Here is a 13860-nt window from a genome sequence, read left to right as displayed (position 1 = left end):
TACAGGACTGTTTTATCTCTATTGGAAAGAGTTACATATGCAAATGATTCATTCGAACTAAAAGCTTCGTCATTAATTGTCAATTAATGGCTGAGGCCCCTTAGGTCACTCGTATTTTCCTTGGCTGAACAAAGAGAAATATTGGGGAATAACATCTAATTAGAAAACAGCAAAACAGACATGAAGATAGAAAATATATTTGAGAACACTTATCAACTTTATTAACGTTCTATATCTGTATTAGAATCACAACTAATGTTTTCATGACATATCTCTGAATAAATATAGATTACATATAAAAATAAAACAAAAATCACTTTCTTTGCAAAGTTTATGCCTCTATTAGTACATTGTGTTGTACACAGTATAAATGATATCTCTTGTAAAATAGTCACTGAATATAAACAATTGACCAGATGTCGCTCACTTTTAATCACTTCCTTAATCTATTGTTATAAATTAAAGTTGATAAAGTTGACTAGTTTTATCGATAAAGTGAAAATTGTACATGACAAAATGTTGAATTAAAACAACAGTCATTGTACTTTCAATTTCCCCATTTCATAAAAACGCTGTATGTCTGTCATGAGTGGTTTTATTTTCCACTAAAATGTGATCAAAACATCTCATTAAAATCTCTGAAAAGATAGACAAATAATTAGATTTAATTAAATCATAACAACAAATCTCTGAAAACAGACAAATACATAACAGAGCTGTACTTTCTATAAAAAAACGCAAGTTCGCCCACCACCTTCACGAAGCGTGTCGTCTGTGTGTGAAGGAATGTTAGTCTGTGATGAATATCGCCCTCTGTCGGATGTGACCTGTGAGGGATTAGTTCTCCAGTACAACACAAGTGTTGGCACTGTACTGCGTCGCTGTGGTAAAGAATCGTTAAATCTAGCGATAAAAACTGACATCGAGTGGAATTTTTACCTCAAATAAGTGTGAAACACTTCAGTCAAAGTACAGGTAAGATAATTTACATGTCTTGCATACATCAAAATATAAAACAGAGATGACAACCTAATCACAGTCTACACGATATAACGTTTACCGGTCTATAGTGTATTAGCCGGTCAGTGTTGTTGTGTGCTGTGATATAAAAAAATGATTAAAAAATTCAAAATTCAAAAATATACCTTGTAGTTACCAACCGATCGATTTTATACAAGGTAAACTCAAATTCTGATCCAAAATGGAAACTTTTAGTAACAATTTTATCACAAAATAATAACATTATCCCAGTATGATAATGTTATGTCTTTAGAAATATGTACATCACTGCATAATAAAATATGCATGTAAAAATCTCAGTATTTTCAAGTTCAAAATCAAATTTAGATTTCCACATTCTACAATGTTGTCATCTCTGTTTTAACGGTACAATATCTTTACACAGTGAGTCTCATACTCTGTCCATGCAATGATGTCATCTGTAACAACAATGCTCCATGGGTCATACACTTCACTGTCAGCTATTTGTGACACAAATTCACCCTGTGAATTAAATTTCAACAGTTTGCCTTCCTCGTCATTACCTTCACACACATACAAATTATCAAACTGATCCAGACAGAGTCCTTTAGGGGTCTGTAAGAGTTGATGGGTCAGTGTTGTGAGTTTGTTTAAATCTTTATCCAATATATGTATACAATGATTGTAATAGTCTGATATCATAAAGTGACCCTTTGTATTTACACAGATAGAGCGGAGACCCCAACCATCAGTCAGTGGATGTGATGATTTAATAACTTTGTAGGATTTACCATCTATACAATATACACAACCATTCGACCAATCTGTAATATAGATGTATCCCATTGACAGACATACAGCAAAGGGTATGATATGTTTACCCTTATATGTAAGTTGTAGAACTTTGATAATTTTACATTTCTCAGTACAAATCACCAGACTGTTGTTATTGAAATCAGTAATATAGAATATATCATTATTAGACACAACGACATCAATAGGATAGAATGACTTATCAAATGAATTGAACTGAGATACACTTTTACAATTCAATTCACAGTCCAAAACTAAAATCCTATCATTTTCACTATCACACAAAACAAAGTCGCCATTATTCCTATGGAATAGTCCCCTAGGGTAATGAAGTTTCCCATGCTGTGTTCCTTCACCTGTGAATTTATTGATAGTGCCTTTCTGGGGTAATCCTGGAATAACAAAAGGAAAGGTCAAAGGTCAATTAGCAGACAACAACTAGAATTATGATAAATATTCTGAAAAGTTGATTTTCTACAAAAATTCTTCGTGTAAATTGAATGTAACTTGATAGAATAATTGAGTGTTATATATACTAGAATTATTACATGGTAACCATGGCAACATAAAATGCTAAAATGATAAAAATGTTATTGTAGCTGTTATTTAAAACATTTTTTGATTCTTTTAGTTTTAATGAAACATTATACATCCAACCATTTTATTTATTGTGGGGAGGGTGATTTGTTTGTTAGTTTGTGAAATTCCCTCAAATTTACTCCAGTGTATGTTTAATTGTCTTATTTTTCATAATTGTTTCATTTTATTTTAATGTTTAATCATTTGGTACATTACATTTTTATCACCAAAATTTATTGAAACCAAAACTAGAATTTTGTGTGTTCAATCTATTGATAATTAAACTCTGTTACCATGGTAATACAAAAAGCTAAAATGTAAATAATTAGAAAATTTGTTTCAATTGTTCACTTTGAACTTTATTTATTTTTATTATCACAGTGATTACTATTTATTTATACTCTTTATGACTTTATGCAAGAGTTTGATGTTTGTTTGTAAAATATCAAATTTATTCCAGTAATTGTTTTCATGTATGTATTTTGCCAAATTTCTGAAAATGAAATAAGGGTTAATAACTAGAATAAAACCTTCGTTTATTTTAGCACTATGTAACCATAGCAACATTATTTTGAAATATTTGAAACTTTTCACAATAATCAAAATATCACTAATTTATACAAAATAGATTGTTTGTTTGTTTGTTTCTTGATTACTACTTCAATAATTGTCCATCTTTTAGTTTCTTGTGTACTTTTTAAAAATATTGTTTAATTCTGATAATTATTTTGATTGTCTAGTCTTTCTGAAGTGTGAAAGTTATCAAATCTTAACACTGTAACCATGGCAACAAAATGATGACCAAAGAAAATTAACTTTTTGTTGTTTTAGATAATACAAACAATGTGTTTTTAGTTTGCCAGTAAAATTTAAGCAGTGTTTGTTGGTGACTTATTTAATTTTCAATGTTTTTTTTAATGTCATGAAAACTTTTTTATTTTGTTGTCGCCTGCCTGTATCCATTCATTCATTCATTACTTTACATTTTAAATTTTTAGTTAGCTTATAAAGTGATTCACTTCACACCCTATTAACCAATTTTATAGGCTATGCTGTTTTAGGCTCCTGTGTTACTGGCTAGGTTTTTCAAATTATGTATTGTGGTAATTAAATGTGTCTTTGATAATCCAGGCTGCATAGATAGAAATTGACTGAGATTAGATAATGCTGAGCCTGTTGTGGTATAAAATTCTGGCATTAGATCTTTTAAAATCAAAATACATCCTGATTTTCCACAAACAATGGATTTATTGTTCTGAGAATTCTTAAAATTTGTTACCAGAAATAGTGAAATCAGACGAAAGTGACATTAATTTATCTTCTAACATTGTCAAATCACGTGACTAAATAACCACAACTCTGTACAACCTCTATCATTAATGATTGAGAAATAAAAACTCAGTACTTTAATTAAACCATAGACATTTGTGAGAACCCAATAAATGTCGTCTTTGAACTGACTAGAGTTAAGAGTATGGCAAAATGCAATGTTTCATATCAAAATACAATTCTGCATTAGATCTACAGTCAAAATACATTGCAATTTCCCTCGAACAATGGGTTGATTGTTCGGAGAATTCTTAAAATTTATTACAAAAAACAGTGAAATCAAACAAAGTGACATTTATCTAGTATCAGAATCTGTCCTGCTGACATCCAAGTATTGAGATATCAGTTTTATCATATATTGAGGGCGCTGTTAATTCTAATGTTTGAAATCTGTCAAAAGATTTCTGTTACTGTACAATAAAAGTTTTATATTTGTACAGTAGTTTTACAATAGTTTTAGATATTTATTCTAAAATCACTGCAATTCTAATATAAACATTTGTCTACCTTGTCTTACAGATTTCTAGAATGTAAGATTACATTAGTTTTAGACTGACAGTGACAGAAAGATGAAATGGTCAGAGTGAAAAATATCAATACTTGCCAGTGAGTGAAGAGGAATGTCTTTGGTAAGATATAGTTTCAGAATTTCTGATTTATAAACAAATATTTTAGTGTCTATTTTTAATATGACAGTCATTAATTAATTAATAGTTTGACCCTACTGTCAGTGTCACACTGTTCTATATCGTTGAGTTTTAACTTTTTTGTGCATTCTCACATATTACTCCCCCATTCTAACTCCTGTATACTGTCACCATGAGACACTCCCTAATTCCTGTCTGTCCGTCCGTCCGTCAATCCGTCCATCCATCCATCCATACATCCATCTCAGTCTGTCTCCATGTGTGTGTCTCTCTCACATACTTTCTTATAGTCATCTTGTCTGTCTCAATTCACCTCTGTTTCTCTTCTCTGACTGTTGTACTCTCATTCACATTTGTTATTTTTCACTATTACAATTTCTCTCCTTTAGTTATGTTTATATTTTTTACTCTCAACCTGTTACTGTTTCTGTCACTCCCTTTCTCAATTTCATCCCATATACACTCATCCCGTGTCTGTCTGTCTGTCTGTCTATTTGCTTGTCTGTCTGTCTGTCTGTCTGTCTGTCTGTCTGTCTGTGTCTGTCTGCCTGTCCATCTGTCTATTTGTCTGTCTGTCTGTCTTTATGTCTATCTGTCTGTCTGTCTGTCTGTGTCTATTTGCTTGTCTGCCTGTCTATTTGCTTGCTTGTCTGGCTCTGTATGTCTGTCTGTCTACCTGTCTGTCTACCTGTCTGTCTATTTGCTTGTCTGTCTGTCTGCCTGTCTGTCTGTCTATTTGCTTGTCTGTCTATCTGTCTGTCTGTATGTCTAACAGGTTGTGTTTATGTAGAAGTTATTGCTTATGTCATATAATGTTGACATTTCTTGTCTTTTTTTTACTGCACAGAATAAAGTCATCTCTACATGTGAAAACAAGTGTAAGTTTACAACCAGGTTCACATACATCATGTCATAATTCTGAGATTTGTAATATTTATATGTTATGTAATTTCTGAGTGAAATTCAATATTGAAGTTTACTAAAAATGAATATACAGTGTTCTCTGTTTTCTGTTTTTGGATGTGTTTGATAGATCTGGTAATAACTTAAGGTATATCAGTAATTCGTAGGGATGTGTGTTCACAGAATCTGTACATATGGGTTCTAGACCCATTGCTCTTTGGCCTGTTTTCCCTGCATGGTCATTTTGCCCCCCCCCCCCCCCCCTCATAATATACCAACATAGTCCTTATCATCAAGTTGAATTGATCTTGTACTTATCAGTGACTAATAGTCCATGCACTGATCTTGCAAGCATACTAACTGTTACATTAGTTCATTCAGAAAAATCATTTATGATTCTTTGTGGTTTACAATTATTGAATCTAGTGTTGAACTTCAAATATTGTACGTGGTGAACATTAGAACAGATTAGGTGGAAATTGTCAACAAAACACATCATTTTTGAGTGAACACCAATAACATGGTTGAAGTCTGCTAAAAATGAATATACTTTGTTTTCTTTGTTTGGATGTGTTTCATAGACTTATATTAAGAGCCAGTAGAGCCCATTTTACTATTTATTTGTAAAATTGTAATTCTTTTACTTTTGCTGACATGTCACCTGCTCTATTCTTATCAAACAAAACAAAACAAAGCATTTATTATATATGTAAGATTCAAGAATGAATGGTGAGATAATTGAGAATGTATAGACAAGTAAAACTAAACTGAAAGTTTCTCAATATACTTTCGATTCAACTGAGGGGGGGGGGGGGCGCAAAATGCTGGGGTGCCAAAAGAATGGGGGGAGGGGGGGGGGCAATGTGCCTGCTTCCATTCATAAAACTATTTAGGTATTGAAAGAAGCCCACTCAGTTCATCTATCTTGTTTCCTTATTTTATAGGCTAGCAGCTGACATAAGGAAACATTTTAATACATTAAGTTAATATGGATGGCATCATGCAGTCAATATTTTGGTATACAGTGGGGTTGTATTAGCCTTTGAAAACATTTATGTGAAAGACATAAGTAGCATTGGATGTCACTCTTCCATCACAACAATAGACATACTAGTGGTACATAATAAAACTGTACAGTATATAGAAATCAAAACTATATTCATACAAAATATACCACTGTAATATATCTGCTGATAGGTCAATTCTCCACTTATCTTTATGGTCCGGATATGGGTTTCGCAGACTGAGGTTGTGCGGCGGAAGGGCCTAACTTTAGGAGGGTCTGTAAGCAGTACTACCAAGGTCTGCAAAACCCATATCCAGGCCGTAAAAGTTTTACACCATGCAGTGGCAGGAAACATCATTTGAATAACATAATTATATAAATTGGCACTGAAATATTATTTTATTTGCAGAAATATCAAAATAGTGAAGAAATTAACAAAACCATTGAGCGAACAGATATTGATGTATTCATATTTGGGCAAAGTGTGCCGGGCCGGCCATGATAGGTAAAATTATTGCCTGGCTTTGATGCGCATGATCTCCATTCAATTGCATTGGAAACGATACTGGGTATATGACAAAATCCTTTTTATAGTACAGATACCCCTGAATAAGTCCTAAAAGACCACCCTGTAGCCAGGCTGCTGTATAGTCCACTAGCCTTAAAGTTGTACATATTGGTATGTGTCACTTTTTTAGTCTGCACATACCCTTATCAAGTGATCTGAAGGACTACAGTCTATGTAAACTCTGTTACGTGTATCTGAGTAGTAACTGATCTCTAGGTACTTCATAAATAATACAGTACACACACCATTGTCATGCCTCGTCAAAGGCCACACGTAGTATTTGTAATACATTTAACCCCTTGTAACAAACAGAAAAGTCAATGTCTTCCTTTAATCCATTTATGGATGATGGCACACTGTCACACAAGCTTAATAAATAAAATTAGTTCCTTTAGACCAAAACCCCCTCCCCTCCCCTCCCCATATATGAATGTTCACGAGTGTAATATCTACACATTTATCTATAACCATGGAGAAAACTGTAGTGGTCAAACCACTATGATTGATACAATGTATAACCAAGGTGAAATCTGTAGTGGTCAAACCACTATGATTGATACAATGTATAACCATAGTGAAAACTGTAGTGGTCAAACCACTATGATTGATACAATGTATAACCATGGTGAAAACTGTAGTGGTCAAACCACTATGATTGATACAATGTATAACCATGGTGAAAACTGTAGTGGTCAAACCACTATGATTGATACAATGTATAACCATGGTGAAAACTGTAGTGGTCAAACCACTATGATTGATACAATGTATAACAGTGAAAACTGTAGTGGTCAAACCACTATGATTGATACAATGTATAACCATGGTGAAAACTGTAGTGGTCAAACCGCTATGATTGATACAATGTATAACCATGGTGAAAACTGTAGTGGTGAAACCACTATGATTGATACAATGTATAACCATGGTGAAAATAGTGGTCAAACCACTATGGTTGATACAATGTATAACCATGGTGAAAACTGTAGTGGTCAAAGCACTATGATTGATACAATGTATAACATGTGTCACATAGTATGTAACACAACCCTATAGTCACATAGCATGTAACACAACCATATAGTCACATAGCATGTAACGCAACCCTATAGTCACATAGCATGTTACACAACCCTAGTCACAGCATGTAACACAACCCTACAGTCACATAGTGTGGAACACACCCTAGTCACAATCCCAAACCTGAATGAATTTGTGTAGAAATGTGTGATTGTATATATGTGTGCATATGTTTGCATAAAAAGAAAATCACTTGGAGCAATTTCAAGCACAAAAAAGTATTTTTAAAAATTAAAATAGTCTCAATTACTGTACTACTTATAGCTTAATTATCTGATATTTGTAGTTTAACATTAAAAATGTCCAAATAATATCATTATTCAAGAACCATGTGTGTCTTAACAGCTGCATGCGACAACATACACTGTTAGGAGTAGGAGGCAGTACAGATACCAATGTAGATGTTAAACTGAATATCACTATAATGTCCAATAATACAGTTGTAAATATGTCCAGTGATTTCAAATTATGGGTTACCTAATAGAAAAGTAACTCAAATTATTTTGTAAAGATTTAATTTGGACCCACAAAGTCCAACAAAAGATCACACTCTAAGAATTAACTCAACACTGAGGGCACTATACATGTAAAGCATATATGGAATAGAAAAGTTGCTTGGTAGATTTTTACAGTATTTACATGATTTTTTATATCAGCAAATCTTCTTTTCCATTTTGTATTATATAGACAGTAGTGTAGCCCCAACTGGCAACTATTACAAACCTATAGGCTATCCTGGTAATGTTCTGTAGTGCCGGCTGCCATATTACCATTATATACACGGATCTCATAGGACAGGCTAATATTGATATATTGTCCTATAGGGTAAGTCTATTGTAACCACATTGTTGGTGTACATTGCAATCCTGTAGAGTCTCTGTAGTATTATTATTCATACAAAATATTTACATAACATGACTATAGAATCCATGCTATGATCTTATAGAGGTTTATAGTGAAAGTTTCATCTAATAGGCAACAAATATACAACAGGTTATGATAATGTAGATTTAGTAAATTAATTGTTACAAGAACATATGTGTTTGCTGAAAGTTTTGTCTGTGTACAAGTCAATATATACACTTAATGATAATAGAATATTACTAATATCTCCACTGAAAGTGACCACATGGATGAGGATTAGGTATATATTTTAAATTTTTAATTTATAAAACAATTTTATCATGGATTCTTGAAAAATCCATGTGAAACATATATTACCCTGTTACGCAAAGTCCTTGTTTATAACTCAATAACTTGCAAAAGGTTATTAAATGTATAAAATGCCTGTTATTGTACATACAATGTAATAGAAAAGTCATGACAATTATTTTGTAAAGACAGTCTAGACTCATAAAGTCCATCAAAAGAACACACTCTAAAAATTACATCAACACTGAGGGCGCTATAATGTAATGCATGTTTGCATAGAAAACCTACTTGGTGCAAAATTGAAACCCTAGATTTTTATGGTATTGACATGGTTTTTAAAATCAGCAAATCTTCTTTTACATTTTGTATATAGACAGAAGTGTGACCTGTACCTGGCAAAAAGAATGCCTTAGTCCAATATATTTTGGTTGTAAATGTTTGAATTCCAGATAATATGTTGTAAATGTATTTTTTTTTTAAAGTTATTATTTATTTACTAACACAAATCAACACTGAGGACATTTTTCAAATTAATACATGTAAATACATAAATGAGTGAAGAAATTAAAATATATAAATTATGAAGAATTATAGTTTCATGTATTTACATAGTAATATTATCACAATATTTTTCACATTTTAATAGAATTTACATTTATTTATCAAAAATCCACTATTTGTTTACTACAATTAGTGAAACTGGCAGAGCTGAAGTCTCCCACTCAACCACATTACCCCAAATATTGCAATTTAATTACAATACTGTTCCCCCTTCATTCCTGGAAGACCTGATCCCATAGAAATTTGATGACCAACAATTGAATCATTCCAAGGGAGTCAGCAGTAATATGACAGACATGTTATGATATTAAGGTACAATGGTGGCAGCAGTGGGATGTGGAAAAATGATATGCCAAATTCACAAAATAATGTAAAGTTAGACAATACAATGAGTCAAAATAGAATGTGACATTCCCCTAATTCCATTTTCTAAAATATGGCCGGGCTTTTTGCCAAGTAAAATATGACACCCATCTTATTCCCCTGACATCTTCCTTGTAATTACTGAAGATTCCATAATGTATACACATACAAGACTTCATAATTTCATGACTTACCAGTTGTTGGTTTTTTTGTCACTTTTGCTTGACCCACTGCTGGTCTTGATTGATACGTCTTTGTTTGACCTACTGCTGGTTTTGAAGTACTTGATTCAGTTTTCACCTTTGGCTTTGTACCAGTATCCTGTTTACTTGGGGAGATACCAGTAGTTGTAGCTTCTGTTCAAAACATATAATATACAGAACTGTAGAAATATGTAGTATGAAAACGGTGAAATAAACAGAATCCTATTTTTTCCTGTCTTAGAAACTGGTTGTTATGCTCATCTGACTGACTGACTGTGTCTGTCTGTCTGTCTGTCTGTCTGTCTGTCTGTCTGTCTGTCTGTCTGACTTTGTATGTATGTGTGTCTGTATGTCTGTATGTCTGTATGTATGTATGTATGTATGTATGTATGTATGTATGTATGTATGTATGTATGTATGTATGTATGTATGTATGTAACATTGCTGAAAAATTGGACAAGGGATTTTTGACATTTGGAATTTTTATAGACCTTAGAAAAGCATTTGATACAATCAATCATGACATTTTGTTATGTAAAATAGAACATTATGGCATAAGGGGTTTACCACTACTCTGGTTCAAAAGCTATCTGACCAATCGTAAGCAAACTGTAAATATCAGTGATAGTTCTTCATCATGCATGTCAATAAGTTGTGGTGTTCCGCAAGGATCAATACTAGGTCCTATCTTGTTTCTAATCTATATCAATGACATTGTTAACTCCACTGGATCATTTGACTTCAGACTCTTTGCAGATGATACGAATTTATTCCAATTTATCAGGAACCAGACTAATACTGTCAATCTAAATCAGATCGATATTGATTTCAGGAAAGTCTGCGATTGGTGTAATGCGAACAAACTGACTATAAATTCCGAAAAAACGAACTACATGATAATAAAAACACCCCAGAGATCCGTCAATGTATCTGGTAGTCTGAACATTGGTAATTCTCCCATACTTGGTGTCTCTTCAACCAACTATCTGGGAGTATTCCTAGATGAACATATGACTTGGAAACCTCACATTGACAAGGTTAGAAATTCAATTGCACCAATTGTAGGGATTATTTCAAAACTCCGTCATATCGTTCCCCAATCAACACTTATCCTACTGTACAACTCCATGATCTTACCACACATATCGTATTGTATTGAAATTTGGGGCAATACCTATATGAGCTTGTTAAATCCTATCTTGAAGTTACAGAAGCAAATAGTTCGCCTTATTACTTTCGCAGACTTTCGTGCTCACACTGCTCCTATTTTTCGTAAACTTAATATTTTAGATATTCATAAACAGAGCAAATTTAGTACCTGTATGTTTATTTTTGATTTAAAAAGTAGTCGCTTTGCGCACAGCGTTGATAATTACCTCGACATTTTACCTCATAGTTACTCAACACGACAGGCAACAAGTGACAATTTTTATACTCCAAAATTTAATCTTTCTTTGAACCATCATAGCTTCAAGTACGCTGCAACCAAACACTGGAACTCAATACCAGACTTTATCAAGAATCTCAATAAACGCCATGAATTTAAGTATCACTTGAAGAACTGGCTACTTACCAGCTAAACTTCTCTTTTCAGTGCTATTCCACTGTTATGTTATGTAGATATCATTTACTGTTAATTAATCTACCCATCGGCATATACAGCTGTTATACTTCTTATACCGTTCGACCATCTTTCACAGACGTTCACCTTTAAAAGTATTTTTCGCATTGTGTCTGAGGGTCACATTCAGACTAGTTCGAATGAACTATTTGTGATCCCCGCCAGAAATGTTCACCTTACATGTGTGTGTGTGTGTGTGTGTGTGTGTGTGTGTGTGTGTGTGTGTGTGTGTGTGTGTGTGTGTGTGTGTTTTCTAATCTGAATAATTTATAACATTAAGCTCTGTAAATTTATTTGTAATGTCGAGCTCTTTGTAAGAGATACTGTGTCTTTTTTTTCTGGCGAAAATAAACATTATTAAACATTATGTATGTGTGTGTGTGTGTGTATGTATGTATGTATGTATGTATGTATGTATGTATGTATTTATTTATTTATGTATGTCTGATTGACTGTCTCTGTCTGTCTGTCTGTCTGTCTGTCTGTCTGTCTGTCTGTCTGTCTGTCTGTCTGTCTGCCTGCCTCTTAATTGTTTGTGTCTCTGACTGTTTGATTGACATTCTATCTGTCTACCTCTTTACTTGACAAACTTAAAGTTAAAGTTGTTGTGGAATTTGATGGAGATGTGTCTAGAGTTGGGCAATGATTTTAGGTGAGAAGGTTGCACTACAGGAGGGCATTCTTTGTTCTTTGTCTGATTATTAATACACTTGGTATTTATCAAACACAATTTAACTTATGAATTGACTGAACAAATGGGTCAATAATTGACTCAGTCTGACTATGGATGTCTTGGGTTCTATAAGCAATATACATGCATGTGCAAAGACTACACACCTGTGTCTTCCTTTGTGTAGATTTCCATTCTGGTGAGGACATCCTGTAATACCTGTTCAGAAGCTCCAGGTGTACTGTCACTCCATTGTTGTAGCATTTTGTACACCTGTTCCAGTACATTATCCCTGTTATCTTTTTCTATTCTATCCAGTGTTTTATCATCCAATCCAAGCTCTCTCCCAACAAACTTCCATTCTTTAACTGGAATTTCCTTACTGGCTTTGATCAGGACTGATGTTGGAATACCTCCTAGAAAAAAACCAATGTAAACATAAATAAAGGATTTAAAAATTTAGGTTAATAATTAAGTTATGAAGATAAATGAATAACTGTATGACCAAATGTAGAAAAGCTGAGTATGCACTTACTCATCCACTAGTTTCATCACTAATAAAAGTACATCTGGTTTGACTCGTTTAAAAATTTCAACTAACTATTTAGTGAGAGATTGATCGACCCATTGATTGATTGATTGATTGATTGATTGATTGATTGATCATTGATCGGTTGATTATGGTTGACAAATTAATCAAATTACCACATTGATTATTATGATGATAATTATGTAAATATGGTATATATAATTTATCATGTACCCCTTATATAATGATATATTATTTTTTTTGTTTATTAATTTAATAATTTACTTATTTACATATATATATATATATATATATATATATATATATATATATATATATATATATATATATATATATATATATATATATATATATATATATATATATATATATGTATTCTAATCACCCATTACATACTTATTAGTTATACAGATTTATATTCTTTTGTCTTTACAACATATGTAGTCTGAAGCCATTTGAATATACTGCAGCATAATGTTGTTCTCTCAACTCACCTTTCTTAATTGATGATTTTGCAGGATTTTGATGGCCACTAGTTGAACCATGATAAGACTGGTCCCTTTTATCTAATATCTTTTTGGCAACATAGCGTGTAAGTCCAAAATCTTCACCAGTCAGCATTTCATGTGTGAACTCAATAAGCTCTTCACCAGTAACACAGTTTTCACGGAAGACAGATATGACTTTGTCTGTTAGTTTTAATCCTCGTAGCCAATGACAGACATCCTCAACATCAAAGGTGTCCATAGCTGTAACAGATGATAACATTAGGTGTAAATACATGTCATCATGAAATATTGTAAACTGGTGATGAAGTATAAAATAAATGCATTT

General features: G+C 32.7%; 1 protein-coding gene and 1 long non-coding RNA gene across 2 annotated transcripts in view; one reads left to right on the top strand and one right to left on the bottom strand.

Annotated features, from left to right (window-relative positions):
* Nucleotides 1–279: 279 nt before the first annotated feature.
* Nucleotides 280–13860, bottom strand: part of LOC144440196 (uncharacterized) — a 19880-nt gene continuing 6299 nt past the window's right edge. Inside the window, exons 5-8 of the mRNA XM_078129495.1 lie at nt 13521–13775; nt 12644–12892; nt 10177–10338; nt 280–2186 (exon numbers count right to left, since the gene is read on the bottom strand). Of these exons, the coding sequence (XP_077985621.1) occupies nt 1381–2186; nt 10177–10338; nt 12644–12892; nt 13521–13775 (1472 nt within the window). The 3' untranslated portion in view covers nt 280–1380. The remainder of the gene's footprint in view (nt 2187–10176; nt 10339–12643; nt 12893–13520; nt 13776–13860) is intronic.
* On the top strand, nt 841–5273 carry LOC144440197 (uncharacterized). Its single transcript, XR_013481173.1, has 4 exons — nt 841–975; nt 1709–1870; nt 4222–4331; nt 5197–5273. It is a non-coding gene; the product is annotated as an uncharacterized LOC144440197 (long non-coding RNA).

This window comes from Glandiceps talaboti, chromosome 9 (assembly GCF_964340395.1).
Source record: "Glandiceps talaboti chromosome 9, keGlaTala1.1, whole genome shotgun sequence".
NCBI classification, from domain to species: domain Eukaryota; kingdom Metazoa; phylum Hemichordata; class Enteropneusta; family Spengelidae; genus Glandiceps; species Glandiceps talaboti.
This window is presented reverse-complemented; position numbering and strand designations above follow the sequence as displayed.